The sequence below is a fragment of the Phoca vitulina genome, unplaced genomic scaffold (genome assembly GCF_004348235.1).
Source record: "Phoca vitulina isolate PV1807 unplaced genomic scaffold, GSC_HSeal_1.0 scaffold53, whole genome shotgun sequence".
Taxonomy (NCBI): Eukaryota; Metazoa; Chordata; class Mammalia; order Carnivora; family Phocidae; genus Phoca; species Phoca vitulina.
Genome location: NW_022589756.1, coordinates 6,047,123 through 6,065,209, shown reverse-complemented (window position 1 = coordinate 6,065,209; position 18,087 = coordinate 6,047,123). Strand labels below are relative to the sequence as shown.

Genomic DNA, 18,087 nt, shown 5'->3' with positions numbered 1-18,087 from the left:
TTCGCGCTGGTGTTCTAGATTTCAGCAGCAGATCTATGCGCAGATCAGAATACAAAAGGAGAAGCAAGAAAATAACACCCAGCCAGGAGGATTTTTAATAGGCACCGCGAGCTGCCCGGCGTAGTTAAAAAGCCGTCTAGGGTTTCAGCTGTTTGGCTGAGCTGCCGCCGCCTCCGGCCACCAGCCCGCGGGCAGCAACGCGGCGACCGCACGCCCGTGGACAAAGTTTCCGCGACTTCCCCTCTGCCTCCCTGCAGCTCCTCTGCTGGCTCCCCCCGGGCTTCAGGAACCGGAGTGGGGTGGAATGGGGGGACTCCCGGGACAACGCCGGGAAGCTCTCGCGCTCAGCGAACCACGATCTGTCAGCAAGCTCTCATCTGCACGGGTGCGACTCCCGCTCATGTCTGCCCGGGGGTATTTTCCTTAGCTCCTTGACCGTTTTCCGTGACACTCTATTTATTTGAATAGCACTTGAGCCTTGCTCGTCCCCCACCCTGCTGCTTTCATTCATATATCCTCCTCTTTCAACAACTTGTAAACCGCACACAAAATCTGAGTGTCACCAAGAGACTCCAGGAGACTTGGGGAGAGCCATTCAGGGAACTGGGTTGCTCTGGGGAACGTTTGCACAAAACATAAGTACATGTGGTCACACTCTCCACTTCTTCACAAACATGAACACAGATTCAAGCCCAGAGAAGGAGAATGAGTATGCCTCCCCGCAGGCTACAAAAATTTGCATCTAGTGGCAATATCCACGGAGTCTTCCTGCTCCCGCGGCCAGACTAAGCGGGGACATCCCAACCTGCAGGGGCTGACTACTCGGCTTCAGTGCAAGATTTGGGGGCCTCAGCCCACGCACGCACACGGGGTTCGGGCAAGGACGCAGCGTCCACGGCTTTCTGTCCCCTTTCACCTCCCGGACTCCCAGCAACGCCGAGCGTGGCGCGCGCCGCCGGAGGACGTCGGCCCGGCCTGCCCAGCGCCGGCCAATCCCGAGCGTCCATGCAAATGAGGCTCCTTATCGGGCCGCGGCTCCGCCTCCCGCGGCCGCGGCTGTAGTAACCCATTCATGGGGCCCGCGCGCGGCTGCAGCCCGGCTCCGCGGTGCTCCCAGCCACCGCCTCCTCTCGGCTCCGGGTCTTCCCCTTCCTTTTACAACTGATCCAGTTGGGGATTTTTTTTTTTCTAAATTCGAGCGGTGGGGAGGAGCAGGGAGGGGGGACCAGGAGGAAGGGGAGAGATTAGGCAGCCATCAATCTCCTCCTGTTTCTCCCAGAACAGGTGATGCTTCTAAATTGTGATCACTTTCTGGAGGCAGCGCTGCCGCTGGAAGGATGCGAGCGACCTAGGACGGAGGCCCTGAGGCGGCAGATCTGAACTTGCGGAGGATAAATAGCAAACTTTAACTACATCAGTCCGCACCTCACGCGCGAAGCAAAGGACGGGTTATCTCTTTTACCCCCCCTCCCCCCAACGAGAGACTCAAACTTCGGCTCTTGATCCCTTTTCTTGGATTGCTTTGGAGGAGACGGTTTGGTGACAGCATTGGGAACAGTAGGGACAGTGTTGTAACTCGTGTTTTTAAAGCGACAGTAGACCAGACTTTTTAAATGTTTGGGATTCAAGATACTTTAGGAAGAGGACCAGCTCTGAAAGAGAAATCACTGGGTGCCGAGATGGATTCGGTCAGGTCCTGGGTCCGGAATGTCGGCGTGGTGGACGCCAATGTCGCGGCGCAGAGGTAACGATACGGTCTCACAATTATTACGGTCTTAAATGCTTTTCTTCGTTCCCTTTCTCGCTCTCACCGTCTGTCTGTCTGTGTGCCCCCTCCCTCTCCCCCATCTGTCGCCCTGGCCCCGCGCGCTGGAGCTCGACCTAGGGCAGGCAGGTCGCTGCAGTCAGGGGACACTTACCCCGCAGCCGACGCTCGAGTTTCCGAACTGCCTGGGTCGTTTGTGTTTCTCCCCCACTCCTTCCCCACAGACCACTGTTTGGGAAGAAAAATAACAAAGTGGCATCCAATGCTTTGCAGCTCAGCCCTTGGTTCTGCGATGCGGGCCCGGCCGGGAGCAGAGCGCTAGGACCGGAGTTGGCAGCGGCGACCGCCGCGAGCCGGCTTCCCGGCGCCTCCCGGGTTTCGCCACGCCGCTTGCAAGCGCCTCTCCTCCCGCATCTTGCCGGGTGATTCCTGAAGGCCGGAAGCCCCGCGGCCAGATGGCGGCGGCGACGCGAGGAGTGGGAGAGGCCGGAGCCGCTGCTGGGAAGGCAAAGCGGCCGGGAGCTCCGGGGCGTGGGGGGGGGGGGGGGGGGGCAGGCTGGAGGGTCCAGGCGCAGAGATAAAACAGTGGACCAGACGCACGGAAGAGCGGATGAGGGAAGAGAAGGGTTTAAAAAGAGAAGACGAAGGAGTAACAGTAGAAAGAGCCACAGAAGAAGAAGAAAGGCGAGGAGAGGAGACGGGCCGCAAACGCAGGGATCAGCAGCCTTTAGTTTTGCTAGTTACTGAAGTTGACTTTGTTTCTAAGCGTCCGCGTGCTGAGATAGTAAACGCCTTGTCTAGGGTGCCACCCCACGAAGGCATTCTGGTCCCTTTCCCTCATCACCACTACTGAGCTGGGATTTGTGGTCTCTGCGTCCTTGCTTTCGAAAGACAGCCTCCCTCCCACAAACCCCAAAGAGCCCACGAACTTCTTCCCACGACTCCAGCCTTCCTATCCGCTCTCCTAGCCGTCTCCCTCTAAGTCCTGACATCACGCAGAGAAATGCCTCCTTTCCCAGATAGGCCACGTCTCCAGGTGTCCCGGGTAGAGCGAACCAGCCGCCACCCTTGGAGGAGAGGAGACCCGGGCGGCCCGCGGCTCCCTCCCTTCTGCGGGAGCCCGGGGCGCGCTGATACCCCCGGCAGACAGCACGAGGCAGAGGCGGCTTTCCGCCGCGGTCTGGGGACTCGCAGGGCTCAGGCGGAGGGAAATTAGGCGGCTTCACAGAGCCGGCTCCAAGGTGCATTTCCTTAGCCAAGCACCTTAAAGATACCTCCCCTACTTTCCTCCTTTACCCGGATCAAATCATTGTTAAACTTGGAATAGGCAGCCCGAGGGGGGACTCTAGCCAAAATTTTATGCCATTCAAAAGAGTGAAAGTGCTCACACCCTGGGGTACGAGGACCAGAGATCCCAGCGCCGCGGGGCAGCAGTGGCCATCTGCGCGCTCGCCTGGGCCCTGAGACTTCTGTTAAATGTGATCTGGCGGCTAGTTTGTCCCTGGCCGCGACAGGTCTGCAAGGAGGTGTGTGCACACACTCAAAACGCTCAGGGGCGCCTCCCGGGCCCTCCAACAGGGGTTTCGCGGTCAGCGGGTTTGGCTGGCGCCGCCGGGAGATGCAGCTTAAGCGGGGATCCCCCTGGCCCCAGGCGAGGACGCTCTCTGCCTCTTAATAACATTTTGCCTTCTCCAAGCGCAGCAGTTCTGGGGGCGGGGTCCCCAGTATCCCGTGGTCCGCAGTGGCCCGCGATCCTTGGTCCCGGGGATTCCACTCTGCCACTCTCCCAGGCGCAACTTTTCGGAAGAGCGAGGGAAGCGGGAGGAGAGGCCTCTCCCGGTAGAACCAAGGCTTGGGCTCTGGGTTTCCCGTCGCCCCCAGGGGGTTCCCCACCCACCAACTTTTGGAGAGAGCAAGGAGGGCGTAATGGGCAGTAGCAATAGGTCAGGTAACTCCAATGAAGATGAAGGAAATGGGTCACTTCTTCAAAAGTAAGGAGGATTTATTGCCCTAACCCGGGGGCCTAGTTCCCAATCCTGACCCAGCTGGCGGCTCCACTTGAGGGTGAAGATAGGGGCGGCCCTACGGCATAAGACTTGGACCACCTCCTTCGGGACTGCTTTGGGCCTTGGTCTGCAGCGGGCATCCTTTGGTCTTCACTAAAGGCCAGACTGTGAGCTGCTGGGCCCTGGGATGCCCGGAGGCTGGAACCGGGCGGTGGCAGTGGAGAGGGGCGTTCGCCCTGTCAGCCAACCCCTGGGGCCACTGTAACTACTCGAAAGAGTCCCCTCTTCTTAGACTGAATTGCAAAAAGGTCTGAGCGGCCCAGAACTTTGGACCTGGGATGGGGACCCTTGACCGCCCGCAGTATTTGTGTGGGCATGTTGGTAACATGGTGTCTTTCTCTCTTTCCCTCTGTCCGGTGTCCCCCATGTCTTTTCCTGTGCAGCGGAGTGGCCCTGTCCCGGGCCCACTTTGAGAAGCAGCCTCCTTCCAACTTGAGGAAATCCAACTTCTTTCACTTCGTTCTGGCACTCTATGACAGACAGGGGCAGCCAGTGGAGATTGAGCGCACAGCCTTCGTTGATTTTGTGGAGAACGACAAAGTAAGCGGAGGTCCCCTTTCCCTCACCGCCTAATAACTACCTCCTTGCAAAGCACTAAAGATTCCATCTGTCACTCGCGACACTTTTCCACTCACATCATCAGGAATGATAAATCGAGGCTTCTCGCCCCAGCCTCTGAATCAGTTGATTCCCCGGCACCTCCTCGCTGCGGGGGCGCTGATGGCTCTGTGAACCCAGACTCTGGGGTCATTAGCAGAGCCTGGTCATGGACTGACCGTGGAGCAAACGCCCTTCAGAGCAGAGCATGCCCTTCTCCGGGTTATTTTTTGTTATTTTGCACCTGCCAGCGCCAGCAGAGTGGATACCCAGAGCCAAGTCTTGGCCCACCTTCCCCGTTGAGCCTTCTCTCCCGCTCTCGCTCCCCAGCGCAGTGTCCACTCTGACCCCAGCTCGGGTTTGGGGGCTGGATTCGATCTCAGATGAAATGGACATGTGATGAGAGGAAAGTCTCTTGCCCTCTCTGGGCCTGCGAGCTTTAGGGCTGGAGCTTCCTGAGGTCCCGCTCGAATCTGGGCCTGGGTCCCTGAGCTTGTGGCCCCAGAGGCTCTAGTCTTGGTGGGATAGAGCCAAATGCTACCCTTGCAAATGACGGGTCCCTGCATCTTTCTGCCAAGAGAAGCTCTGGGGCTTCTTAAGGATGGACAGAGCCTGTAGGGTTGGGTGGGGCCTGTTTAAAGGTATCCTTGAGCGGTGTCCTATTGTCGCGTCTCAGGGGCGGGGGTGTCACACTTCTGAGGACATTTTTAAGGGGGAGGGAGAGAGGGGTTGCAGAGGGTCAAGTGGCCCGAGCCCTAGCAAGTTTCAGAGGTTGGCCTCGGGCAGACGCTCCTGCCCTTTGACCTGGGGCTGGGCAGGGGGTTGTTCAAAGTTGCCGAGTGAGCGGGGGAAAGTCGGTGGGAGGCGGGGTGGGGTGCGCTCTCTAGTTTTTCCTTCATTGGGTGGGGAGTGCTGGAAGGCAAGGGACTCGAACGCTGCCTGTCTTTTCAGGAACAAGGCAACGAGAAGACCAACAACGGCACCCACTATAAGTTACAGCTCCTCTACAGCAATGGTGAGCGCCTAGCGCCGGCTGCGGCGCCCGCATGTTTCTCTTGCTAGGAGGGCGGCTGACCACTTTGCAGTCGCTTGCCGGCAGCCTCCAGGCCTGGGGAGCGCAGGGCTGCGGGAGGCTCGGGCAGGGCCAGGGGCGGGTGGGCGGCCTTTGCCTCCAGGACCGCACAGCCGGAGTGCTTGCCTGCAGTCGGGAGCCTGGAGCGGCTGCCCTGGCCTCGGTCCCCACAGCGGGGACGGGTTTGGGTGCCGAGAGCGGCTCCGCGGCCCTTACCTCGTGCCCGCCTCCTCCCCCGCAGGCGTCCGCACCGAGCAGGACCTGTACGTCAGGCTCATCGACTCGGTCACCAAGCAGGTGAGCCGGCGGGCCACCCCGTCTACTCTTCTCCCCGGCCTCCTCCCCCCGCACCTCCCTCCCTCCCCGCCTGCCCCTGACCTCTGCCCACCCCCCACGGTTTCCTGGGTCAGACTTCACATGCTTCTCCACATCAACTAGCACCTTGTCCAACCTGGAGAACAATTTTTTCCCTCTCTTCTCCCTTGTTCTTCTTCTTTCTGGTTGGGGTTGGGGGTAGGGGAGCAAAGGGATGAAGAGAGGAAGCAATTGGTAGGAGATCCCGTCCCCCCAAACATTCCCTTTTGCAGGAATACGTCCTCACCAGGGCAAACTTCTCTATTATTCTTTTGCTTGAGTTAATCAGGCCACAGCTCAGGTTCTGGCTAACTCCTAATGAACTAGTGGGCAGAGGGGGAAAAAACGACTCTGTGCTTGTTTTAACGTCCCCTTTCCTTTGTCTCTCCATTGCCTTCATATCTTCCCTTCCTGCCCCTGCCCCCAACTCCTTTGCAGCCCATAGCTTACGAGGGACAAAATAAGAATCCGGAAATGTGCCGAGTTCTCCTGACGCATGAAGTGATGTGCAGGTAAGTGTCGCGTTTTTCCTGCGGGCTTTGCTGGAAAGCGGGGCAGGTGAACCACGCCAGCCGGCTTGCATGCATCCCAGCATTGAGTTTCAGGAGTGGTGGCTCCAGGGGAGGGTGGCCTTACCCCGGGGGCTGATTTGCTAGAATTCTCCCTTAAAGGCCAGACTCTTAGGGCATATCCATTCAGACTCCAAAAGGAAACCCAGAACCACTCAGGATTTCACCCCCCTGGCATCTCAAGAGTTTCCTCCATTCCGAGGAAAGTTTCTGTTGTCCAGCGGTCAGTGGCAGTGCGGGGAGGGGCCGGGCAGCCCCCGGCCAAGTTTGGGGTCACAGACTTTCCCTGAACGGGTCCCCACCCGAGGTCCGCCCTGCTAGGTTCCTGCCTGTCCTGCCCGATCCGGGTAGATTTCCAGGAGGGTCCACTCGTGGAGTACAGGAGTCAAAGCACTGGCAAGACTTGCAGTCTGGGAGAGGGACTACCGGAGGTTGGAACCCACCCTCCCCACCCCCACCCCAACCGCTGAGGCACCTGTCTATGATGCGGAAGGGTTTCCTTCCTCCCGGGATGTTGCTTCTCCGGTGATTTCCCTTGTCAGGGGAGTTTCAGAGGTCACGAGAAAGTACTGGGTAGAAAGAGCAGTCCGGTTGACCACTAGTGGGAGAGGCAGGGAGAGGACCCCATCAGGGGGTCCGGAGCAACAATTGGATTCTGAGCATCAAGTTGTGAGAAGTGCAGTCTACTCGGATTCCCGCATTTTCCCCCATCTTCTTTCCGGAGACCAGTCATTCCATTTTGAGTCCTTTCTTCTGCTTGACTAGAAGAGAATTAAAAATTAGAAGAAATTCATCCACGCACTTAATTATTCATCCTTTCAACAAACGTTTGAGTACTGGGGACCCACCACAGCAAAAGAGAAAAGGAAACTCTGGAAAGAGGTGGTTATTTGACTATAAACATTTAAATGTCAAGTCCATACACGTTTTTCTTCCTCCCAAGTCTCGGATTGGAGAGAAAGCCTCAGTTCTTCCTTGCTCTGCTGTTGCCCCAGTGAATGTCCACCAGCTCCAGACTTGCTAGTTTTGGGTAATTGCAGGCCATCTGATTTAGTCTGGACTGTTTTATGGGCAGCTCCCAGCAGCCTCGGCTCCCTCCCAACCCAGTCAGAAAGAAACCATAACAATCAGCCATGTTTGTTTTGGTTTTGACCAAGTATTAGAAAAACAAACTTTGCCAAATGCAAAGTTCATTTCTGCCAGTGGCCTCAGCGGAGCGGAATGGAGCTTCTCTGCCTGAGTAGCTGGGAGAGGCTATGGGTGAGGGAGTGAGCAGATAGCCACTCCATTATCCCAGGGCCCCTGATAGATTCGTTCAGAAAGGAAATGCAATTCCAAGAAGAGCTTGCACGTAACACCTAGATTAAATAGTTAGAACGCTTTGATTTGGTTGGCTAATTGAAGGACTTTTTTTTTTTTATCCCTCTTTATACTTTTAAATGTCTTTGTTTGGAGAGATTATCTTCTTAAAAGAAAAGAAAACAAACCCCGAAACTGGCCCATTGTCTGACGAATTATACCTATCACTTTAAATAACACTCGCACGCCCCATCAAGCTGTAGTTAAGGCTGACATTTTTATTTTTAAGCCCAATCAAATCCTCCTCATTTTATGCTGTTTAAGTAACAGCATCAATTTTTAAAGCCTCTAGTTTAGTCTGCATTAGTAACACAATATAAAAATTTAATGTACTGTAACTTCTCTGCATCTGAGACCTGGGAAGATGCTCTGCGATGTTCTTCCCAAAACTAGAATTTAAAACAAATATTAATTATGGGTAAATAAATGATCCATTGGATGGGTATTGTGTATGGTGTGTGTGTGTGTGTGTGTGTGTGTGTGTGTATGTGTGTGTTTTGGGAGCTAGCTGGGATGATGGCAAATATTGGATGTATCCAGAGGGGAAGATCTCAATTTGTCAGTCAGAGCTGGCTGATTCTCCAGTAAGGGAAAAAGTTCCTTCTCCCACATTTTGGGAGCCAGGGAGAGCAGTCCATGATTGAGGGATGAATCAGATGCATGTTCTGAGAGTTTGCGTGGTGTTCTTGGGCATACCTGGGGATTTCCCTGAATGGTTTTATGTTCTCTAAGCCTTAGGAAAAATAGCTCATAAACTGGCGTTGAGTTTTCAGAGGGAACAAAATAAATCTCTTTAGGAATAACTTTTTCTCCCTTCCCCAGTTGTCTCTGCTCCTCTCTTTCCTGCTTTAGCATTTTGCCAATTATTAGCAAGGAGAAATCTAGTTGTTATGTCGCTGCAAGCCACGCCTGTGCCCTCAATGCTCGGAGGGTTAAAAGATATTATAATTTGAACAGAAGTTGTCTCAAGGTCTACAGCTGGCTAATAACAGAGTTGTATTGAGCGCGAGCAAACCCCACAGCTGTGACTTTTCGCCACAAGGCGCAGGCTAGACGGGGCCCTAATCAGATGGGCCAGCCGGGCAGTGAGGCCAGTGTCTTTATCGGCCAGATGGTGTGAATTTAGACACTTTTGTTATGCAATCGCAGGGAGGAGTTGGGGAGAAGAAAACAAAACAAAAGCCACCATGCTGTGCGCTTATTTGAGTTTGAAATTAGAGACAGATTTTTGAAAGTTGAGGGTTGAATTTTAAAAACGATTTTGGAGGGGAAAGGGCACATTCGCTTGTCTTGAGCAGGAGTTTGACTGACTGGACACCCTGTGTCCAGGGCTGGGGATTTTTTCTTCTCCAGCCATCCCTTATCCCTCTTTTTTTTCTTCCTTTTGGAAGAAGGCAGGTAAGATTCAGGATTGGGATGCAATTTTCTGTATTTCCCCAGCCTCACCGCCAACTTGGTTTATTTTTTCGCTTTCCTTCTCTAAAGACTCTGTGAGATGGGGAGGACCAGAGAGGCCTGTAGTTTTTGAAGGAAAAGGTTGAGAGTGTTTCAGGGAAAAGGTTCTCTGAGTAAGAATTAGAATAAAATAAACCAAACCCAGCCAAACTAAGGAGTGGAGGACCAACCTGCATTTTCATTCATTAGGGAGAAGGAGCCCTTCTGAGCCTCTCCGTGATAGTTAGGACCACAATCAACCTAGTGCCAAGTTCAGTTTCCTCTTCTCTTTGTTTATTTTTCCACTTCCTTTCCTATTTTACAGTCTTGTTCAGTTTTTAAAAAACACTTACCAGGAACTTCAGACCTAGAAACTTGCTTGTTAGGAGATAACCCTATAAAACCTTTTCACTAAAGTAGCTGAACCTGAAGTTGGTCGCATGGGCTTTGTCTCTACAGGAAAGGGAGAGGAGAATGGAGTTTGTCATCTGAGTAATTCAGGGCGCCAGTCCTTCAGGTCCACCATGCGCATATCTGATCCCAGAGTGATTGTTTGGAGACCATGGGTTCATGAATGTCCTCCACTTTCCACTTCCCTTTGCTTATGTTAATATTACTGGCGTGAGGATGGAATGTCATTTAAGAAACCAGATTAAAAAAAAAATAACTAGGACATCTTGATGAGAACTTTTCTTAAAAAAAAAAAAAAAGAAAGGAAAAGAATTAGTTTTGCCTCAGCCAGAGAAATTTTGAGAAGGGCTCTCAGATGGAGCACTCCTATTATTTTTATGCCTTTACTATTTCAGCCCAGTCACCAAGTGAGTGTCTTCTACATCTCTTCTGTGCTATTAACATTAGAGACTGTACTTAAATATGTTACTGTTGGAACATGGAAGATTGGGTCCTAAAGTTTCTCTGCATTTTTCTTTGAATATTGTTTCCTTCCCTGATGAGATTCTCCACATTGTATTACACTGGCACCAGGCTTACATTTTTATCTGTTTTTCTTTTCCTTCGGAGAAAATCCCCATGGAAAGCAGCTGAATTCAGCTGAGCAATTTTGCAAACTTACTCGGCCTCTTCAGAATCATTCCTTCTCAAACTAAACAGATTGGCACATCCTGACAGTCTGTGTTCTTGTAATTAAATTGTACCAGCATCACACACATATTTGGGCTAGGCTGACATACTGCTGAGGTCAGAGGGGAGTCTAGCTAGAAGGTCTTTGGGTAACAAGCATGCCTGGGCTTTTGAAATTGTGTCGCTAAGGAAAAAAGGTTTGCCTGAGCCGCACAGGTATTCTGCTGACATCAGCAACGGAAATAGGGAGAGGTGGGAGAGGGAAGTGGGTGGTGGTAGGGAGTTAGGAAGAGAGACAAGGGCTTTGGGAGGTGGGAAAGCAGCTGGCCAGCATTTTTATTGGTGTTAATCTTGGGATGGATTGAAATTTTAAAAGTTAAGACCCAATATAATTTCAAAGGCAAAATATTATTTCAGAAAGTCCCCAGTGGCCAACTCTGGTATTTAAGAATGTTGAGACAATTTTTCTTTTACTTCCTACTAATTTGATTAAATTTCTTAAAACCTCCTAGCGCTCATTTGGTGAAACTTGTTTAGCACCTCTCCAGTATATCTTGCTCTTTGAGAAAGGTAGAATGAATGGGTCACCGGGTAATCCCACGCATCCCTATAGCAGCGAAGATGAACTTTAAAAGTTTTACAAAGGCTCCTTTATTCATTTGTTTGTTTTTAATTCTGTGGAGGACCAGAGAGGACAAGTGGACTAGAGAGAGCCACAAAGCAAATCTGTGTCTGGGCCGGTGGTAGGCCTAGGAGTCCCTGCTGCCTCATGGCCTCCCTCTTTTCCTCCTTCTGTCATCACTTCCAAAGAGGGCTCGGGGATCTCATTGCCTCACGGGCTTCCTAAACCGAGAAGGGACTCTGGAGATAATCTTGTCCAGTATTTTAATTTTATATATAAGGTTGGCAAAGCCCAGAGGGGTTAAACAGATTTGACTATATTCCCACAGCTGCTTGGTGACAGCGTCCAATGGGACGTCAGAGCCCCGATTCTCACTTTAGCCACCTTTCCATTGTGTTGCTTCACTCTCAAACTTAAACAGATCGTGGAAAGGGCAGTGCTGACATCTAGTTTGCTTACTGCTAGTGTTTATGTGGCATAGTCTCCGACCAGTGTGGATAGTCATGTTTTGTTGTTGTTTTTTTTTTCTATGCCACGTCAAGGCTATATTCTTAAGCAACTACCATTGATGGTAGACCATGTGCTTGAATGAGCCAAGAGTTATTCAGGAGCTTGCAGTGCCGGTGGCAGTGGGCAGCAACGAGGGGACGTGATTTTCCAGTGCTTCCCCACCACCCAGCTTCCTTTGCTTTTGTCACATCTGTCTAGGTCTTTCATACAGACACCTTTGGATTGGAGCATTTTGCTCTCTGCTCAGGTCTGACTGAATCCTTCCTATCTGCTGTGATTGCTGTAGGGCTTCTTCTTTTCTCTCTCCCTCCCAGATAATTTCACAAGCCTTTCTCCAGCATCTACCAGGTACCCAGCACTTTGCTAGGTGGAAGTCTTGGGAGGCAGCATCTCCAAGATGGGACTTACAGGGGAAGTCCCATTTCTGGTCTGGACTTGGTGAAAATCATGGGAGAGATCATTTTACAGCTCTCTGCCTCATTTTCTCCCTATTTTACAATGTATACCATGGTTCTGGTCTTCCTCCTTCATCTTTAGAAAATGACAGAAATGGATAAATAACTAAATGTTTATAAAGTACACTGAGTTCTCTGGAAAGATGTTATTAGTACCTAAGGTTGATAAAGCCAGGCAGCTACTCGGGGTCTGTTTTATGCCTTTTCCTTTCCCTTCTTTCTTCAAATATTTATTAAGACGCAAAGATGTAAAAGATACAACCCTAAAATCATTCAACATGGAACTGGAAGTGACCTTATAGATTTAAAAATCCAATGCCTGTGGTTCAGAATACAAATATGGCTCCTGGGAACGTTGTGATTTGCTGAGAATGACCCAGTTATAAGCCCCTAGAATGAGAATTTGAGAGAGTATCTTTGGGCTTCGGGTTCAGTGTTGTTTTTAAACATGGCCATAAATCCTGCGCTTGAGCAACTGAACGCTAAGAAGCTACCTAGGACATTTTTGTGAATGTTTCTACGTTGTATGCTCCTTGTATTTTCTTGATTTTAACAAATTTCTTTTACTCTCTTGGTTCCTTCCCAATCTACAGTCGATGTTGCGAGAAGAAAAGTTGTGGGAACCGAAATGAGACTCCTTCAGACCCCGTCATCATCGACAGGTAGGGGGAGAAAGTGATTGAAACAATCATTCCTGGTTTCTTTCCTTTACGAATCTCCATGCTGAGTACTGATCGCTTGGGATTTGCCATAAGGTTGGTTTCATGCTATCTTCAAGGCAGAGCTAGTCCAACATGTGTTTTCTTGTTCTGGTTGGCCTTTCTTGGAAGAAGTCAGAAACTTACTTTCTGAACATGTGTCTCTAAATCTATGATGAGATTCTTTTTCAGGTGCATTGATGTCAACCTAATAAGGAGTATGTGGATGGTAGAGGATGCCAGCTCTCCTATCTGGCAGAGCTGGGTCTCAGTAAGTTTCTTGGAAGAGGCAGTGTACCCCAAGTTAAGCGGCAACCCCTTTATCATTCTCAGTGATTGCTGTTGGCTTTGAAGACTATCAATTTAGATTACAGTTTAGGGGATTATGACAAGCTCTCTCTTACACTGAGGGAGATTCCATTCTACCACAGAGCATTGCATTCTGGGTCTTATGTTATATTCAGAGTGTGCAAGATTCTCTGGGACAAGATGCTAATTCATTGAAATGTGATTTAGGCATCCTCAGCTGTCTGTTTTTGTGATTGGAAACAGAACTTACAAACCAACGAAGAAATACCAAATTAACTTCCAGCAATCATGTAATTTTAAGAAATCCCCTATTCCCACCCCTAATTTTTTCTCTTTCGTTAAAAAACGGAATAATTCCCTATTGCTTCTTTCTTTGGGTTTTCGTGTTTCTAGCCAGGTCCTGAAATGGATTGGAGAGACCACAGTCTCCAAAGTTGTTATTCCAATATTCCAATGAATTCTCAGTTGGGAGAATGGAACCTCTGGCATTCTTCCCAGAAAGCCAGCTTGGTTTCTTTGTGGAAAGTATAGCATAGCCCTAGGAATGAGGAGGCTGGAATCCTGATCCTGTCCTCGCTCCTGACCTTGGACAAAGCACTCAGCATCTCTGCTCTTCAGTGGTACAACTGGAGGGTACTGCCTGCCACTCTAGGTTTCAGGAGGCTCCAGAAGTATCTATCCATGGCAGTTTTGCAGTCTTCTCTGAGATGCTTGGAAGAGGTTGATAACCAAATGTAAAATGTTTGTTGGGTGTGTGGGGCGCCTTTGCCATCATAGGAGGTTCAGGTGAGACCCATTTTAGGGAGCTGTTTGGAATTTCCTTTTTGGTTTTGGTTTTTCTTTTTTTCCTGAAAGTGCATAGAAGCTCACAATAAAAGAGTTGTGAGAACTCTCTAGGGTCAGCCATCTTCCTCATTTGACAGATGGAAGACTGGCCTGGGAATGCTGACATGCCTTGCCCACGATTGCACAGCTGGGTGGAACAGAGCTGGCCCTAGAACACAGCCGTCTGTCCTCTCAGCTCGTGCTCCTCTCGCTGCCACAGCCTCCCTCTCCCGGAACTGTCTGTCCTGACTTATGTGACTTGGATGTGTTGATTGCATGTGGCCCCATTTCCCAACTTGCCAGGATGCCCTCAGGATCCCCTGGGGGAATTTCAAGCATATGAGAACAGGCTAGATGCAGACCCAGTCCTTTCCGGCGTGCACACTGACCTCACCAATCATCTCTTCTCCACACACCTTTGCTCACCTTTCAAGATGGTCCTCCATCCTCATGACTAGTACCTCTTCTCTTGCCCCACGAACCAGCTTTCGAAATGGTTGCAAACCTACAAATGCCAAGCCGCATCTTACATCTCATAAGCGCACATCCTAATGACTCTGTGCAGAGCAGTTCTTACTTTAAGAAACCTCATATAGCCTGCACCTGCGGATAAAGCCAAACATATTTGCATTTTCATCCTCTGTGATACACAGTTACACGTACAAAAGAAAGTAGTCTTTCTGCATCCACACAGAAGATTTTCAAATTAGGTGTTTTCACTGTTTGTGCTAGGATGCCTTACATTCTTCTCAGAAGGTGGACATTGTATCTTGGCTGCATATTATAGAGCTTTATGTGACTATGGCATTTATTTTTTTACATCATTTGCACAAAAAACAGCCCAGTGATGTCTCTGCATCACTTGAAATATGTGTTACTTTCGAAATGTCGCACATCTACACATGGAAACGTACGTACCCAAGGGTACAGGTAAATTGGCCATCATCAGGGTTTTAGAGAACCCATTTTATTATAAACAGATGCATTTGTTCTGCTTACTCACTGTAAGGCTTTTGTTTGCAAACATTGTTTCCTCTGGTCTTATTGCTCCTGGATATCTTTGGGGCTTACCTTCGCCTCCTTCCCTTCATTATGGAAGTAATGGGAGATAAAGTCAGGTTGCCATTTGTTGGAAGTGGGATGGATGGTTTTTGTCATCCAAGGGTTTGGTTGAGTTGTGCATCCAGTCCCTGTGTTCAACGTCTGCCAACTTGGAGATGTTGAGATCCCCTATGAGCACCAAATGGGTGCAAAGTAGTCTATTTTGGATTTCCTCTGAGTAAATATAGAACTCTCTTCTTTGCCCTTGTTCCTATAATGCCAACTAATTATCTCCTCCCCCTGCTCGCTCAATCTAACCAGATGCAGTTAATTTACACTGTCTCTCTTTGAGTTTTCTCACACAACAGGCACACTACACTCTAGCTCCAGGGAAGCCTATTTATTCCCTTGGAATTGTGCATGTTCGGGGGAGGGGATGGGGGGCTCAAGGGTGGTTCCCAAACTCTTCACCACAAAGGACCCCTTCTATTGTTTCCCTTGGCTAACCCAGCGTTTTGTAAGATTTTGCCTGCTAAACTGCAATTAACCAGTAATCATTCAGCTGTAATTCCATTTTTATTAATCAAAGACATAAAACAGAATGGGAAGGAAAAACCTCATTCCAGAAATGACCTTGATCTCATCAGTGGCCAATCAGAGGTTTTGACTGGGATGAGACAACCAGTGTTACCACACTGACTCGATAAGACTTCCAGCTCAAACACAAAACAACTTGACTTTTCACTTAGTCCATGTGACCACATCCTGGGCAGATATTCAGTTTCCAATAAGCTGCTTGAAATATGAAAAATAGTTTTTACTACCTTGTGGCCCCTTCATTGAGAATCATTGGATTTTATAATAGGGCATCCCCCATTAGAGATTTGGTTCTTCATTTCCTAAGACTTAGCCCCAGACCAGGTTTTTTTTTTTCCTACTAAATTATTCCCTGCCTTGATTTTTTTAGAAGCTTAAATTTAATTTTCATCGTCAGCTGTCTTTTCAGCATGGTTTTGTGAATTCTTGGGCAGCCACACCCCTCTCCAAAAAGCCAGGCCAGCACACAGACCAGCAGGACTTACTGCTGAATCATGGGTCCCCAGCAGAGCCTTCTTTCTGTGTACAAATGTGTGCATGTGTAGAGTGGCAGTAGGGTTTATCAATTTTTAGTGTAAAAATCCAAAGTTCCTATTTGAAAGAAAAAAAACCCCAGCAGAACAGAACAAAACAAAACCAAGAATGAAACCATAATCCTTACTTCAGTCTTTGGCCTAAATCTTGTCTATAAAGATCTGTGTGTGGTAAATAAAAATAAAAAGGCTCAAGTTTGATTTACGTTTTGTGGTTTCAGAGCTAATCCAATCTTGTTTTTTCTGGGCTGTATTCTTCTCAAATTCTCTTCTCTGTCTGGAAGCCTCTTCTGAATATCTACTGAATCTCTGGGGCTCTCAGGATAATCTGGTGGTCCATGGGAAGAGTATTTTAGGGACAGTTTCATCAATGTAGGAGAGTAATAAGGAGTCTTTACTATTCCAGTTATTGTAGCCCGTAAAAAGTCAGATGGGTAGCGAGGGCAAGAGTTCTTTTTGAGTCTTTGTAGGCTGTCTGTGCCCATGTGCATGTGCATAGTGGTGCAATATTTTCTCTTAAAAGGGCAGATCAGCCTATGTTTCACATGCTAAGTATCCTCATCTTTGGTCTTGGGATATTGGTTTCCATATTTCCGAACTCTGTTTCCAGGAGGACCATTTTCTGTATTGATGTAGTTTTATTTTCTTTTTCAAGAAGCCAGACAAACAACAAACTGAATCTCATTCAAAAGGTTTAAACTTAAAAAGATCTGGTGTATAGATACCCATGAGGGGTTTTCCTGATGTTATCTTCCTTTTTTTTTTAAATGAATTTTTAGTTGTGGAAAAATACACTCAACATAAAATTGACCATCTTAACCATTTTTAACTATGCAGTTCAGTGGTTTAGGTACATTCATATGGTTGTGCAGTGAGCGCCACCATGCATCTACAGAACTCTTTTATCTTGCAAAATTGAAACTCTGTCCCTGTTGAGCACTAACTCTCCACTCTCCTCCCACCCCCAGCTCCTGGCAGCCCCCATTCTACTTTCTGTCTCTATGAGCTTAACTACTCTAGGGACCTCGCATAAGCAGAATCATACTGTATTTGTCCTTTTGTGACTGGCTTATTTCACTTGGCATAATGTCCTCAAGCTTCCTTTGTGTTGTAGCATGTGTCAAAATTTGCCTTCCTTTTTAAAACTGAATAATATTCCATTTTGAATATATCATATTTGTTTATCTACTCATCTGTTGATGGACCCTTGGGTTGCGTCAGTCTTTGAGCTATTTGTGAACAAGCTGCTATGAACATGGGTGTACAAAGTCTCTTTGAGTCTCTGTTTTCCCTTCTTTTGGATATATACCCAGAAGTGGAATTGCTGGGCCATATGATAATTTGAAGAATGACCAAACCATTTCTATAGTAGCTACCTTATTTTATGTTCCCACCAACCATGCACAAAGGGCTCAATTTCTTCACACCCCCACGTTATGTGATACTTTCTTTCTCTCTCTCTGTTCTTTCTTTCTTTCAAGATTTATTTATTTATTTATTTGAGAGAGAGAGTGCGAGAGCACGTGTGTGGGAACAGGGGGAAGAACAGAGGGGGAGGGAGAGGGAGGGAAAGAATTTTAAAGCAGACTCCCGGCTGAGCACAGAGCCTGATGCAGGGCTTGATCCCACCACCCTGAGATCATGACCTGAGCTGAAACCAAGAGTTGGATCCTGAACCGACTGAGCCACCCAGGCTCCCCCCCGCCTTTTTTTCTTAATAGTTGTAATCCCAAGTTTTTTTCCTGTTGTCATCTTGGTAGGCATCTTCACCTGCTGCTTTCCCCTCTAGTTCAAGCTTCCTGTTTGCTCTTTCTCTGCCATTTGGCACATCCTTTTCTTGCCTCTTTCTACCACATCGACTACCTTGTTCCATTGCAGTGCATGTTTGGATCCTCTTTCCTCTGGTCCATACTTGTTATTCCTCTCTCCAGTGTATCGCTTAACTCCAGGAAAGTAGTATTTGTGGGATGGGAACTTCCAGAGAATAACTGTGGGGAGTAAAGCACTTACCAACCTTCCGTGCATGCTAGAGGGTATTGCATTGAACCCGAACACTAGAGTTTTTATTAACTTATCAAATGAGCTCCATATTAGTCTCTTCTTGATTTGTGGTGAAGATTCAGCTTTGAACCCTTTCTATTCCTTTCAGCATAGAAGCAGTATTTGGATGGTAGTTGGAGTTGAGCTCTTGCTGAGATTTA

At 48.8% G+C, this 18,087-nt stretch overlaps 1 protein-coding gene across 5 annotated transcripts in view; it reads left to right on the top strand.

Moving 5' to 3' along the window:
* Window positions 1–1,586: 1,586 nt before the first annotated feature.
* The window catches only part of EBF2 (EBF transcription factor 2), a 184,078-nt gene continuing 167,577 nt past the window's right edge, over window positions 1,587–18,087 (top strand). For 4 of the 5 annotated variants that reach the window (XM_032389106.1, XM_032389105.1, XM_032389109.1 and 1 more), the window contains exons 1-6: window positions 1,587–1,744; window positions 4,215–4,371; window positions 5,380–5,443; window positions 5,742–5,797; window positions 6,293–6,366; window positions 12,477–12,545. In XM_032389106.1, coding sequence (XP_032244997.1) covers window positions 1,614–1,744; window positions 4,215–4,371; window positions 5,380–5,443; window positions 5,742–5,797; window positions 6,293–6,366; window positions 12,477–12,545 — 551 coding nt within the window. In that variant the 5' untranslated portion in view covers window positions 1,587–1,613. The remainder of the gene's footprint in view (window positions 1,745–4,214; window positions 4,372–5,379; window positions 5,444–5,741; window positions 5,798–6,292; window positions 6,367–12,476; window positions 12,546–18,087) is intronic. The other variant, XM_032389108.1, reaches the window with a different exon arrangement.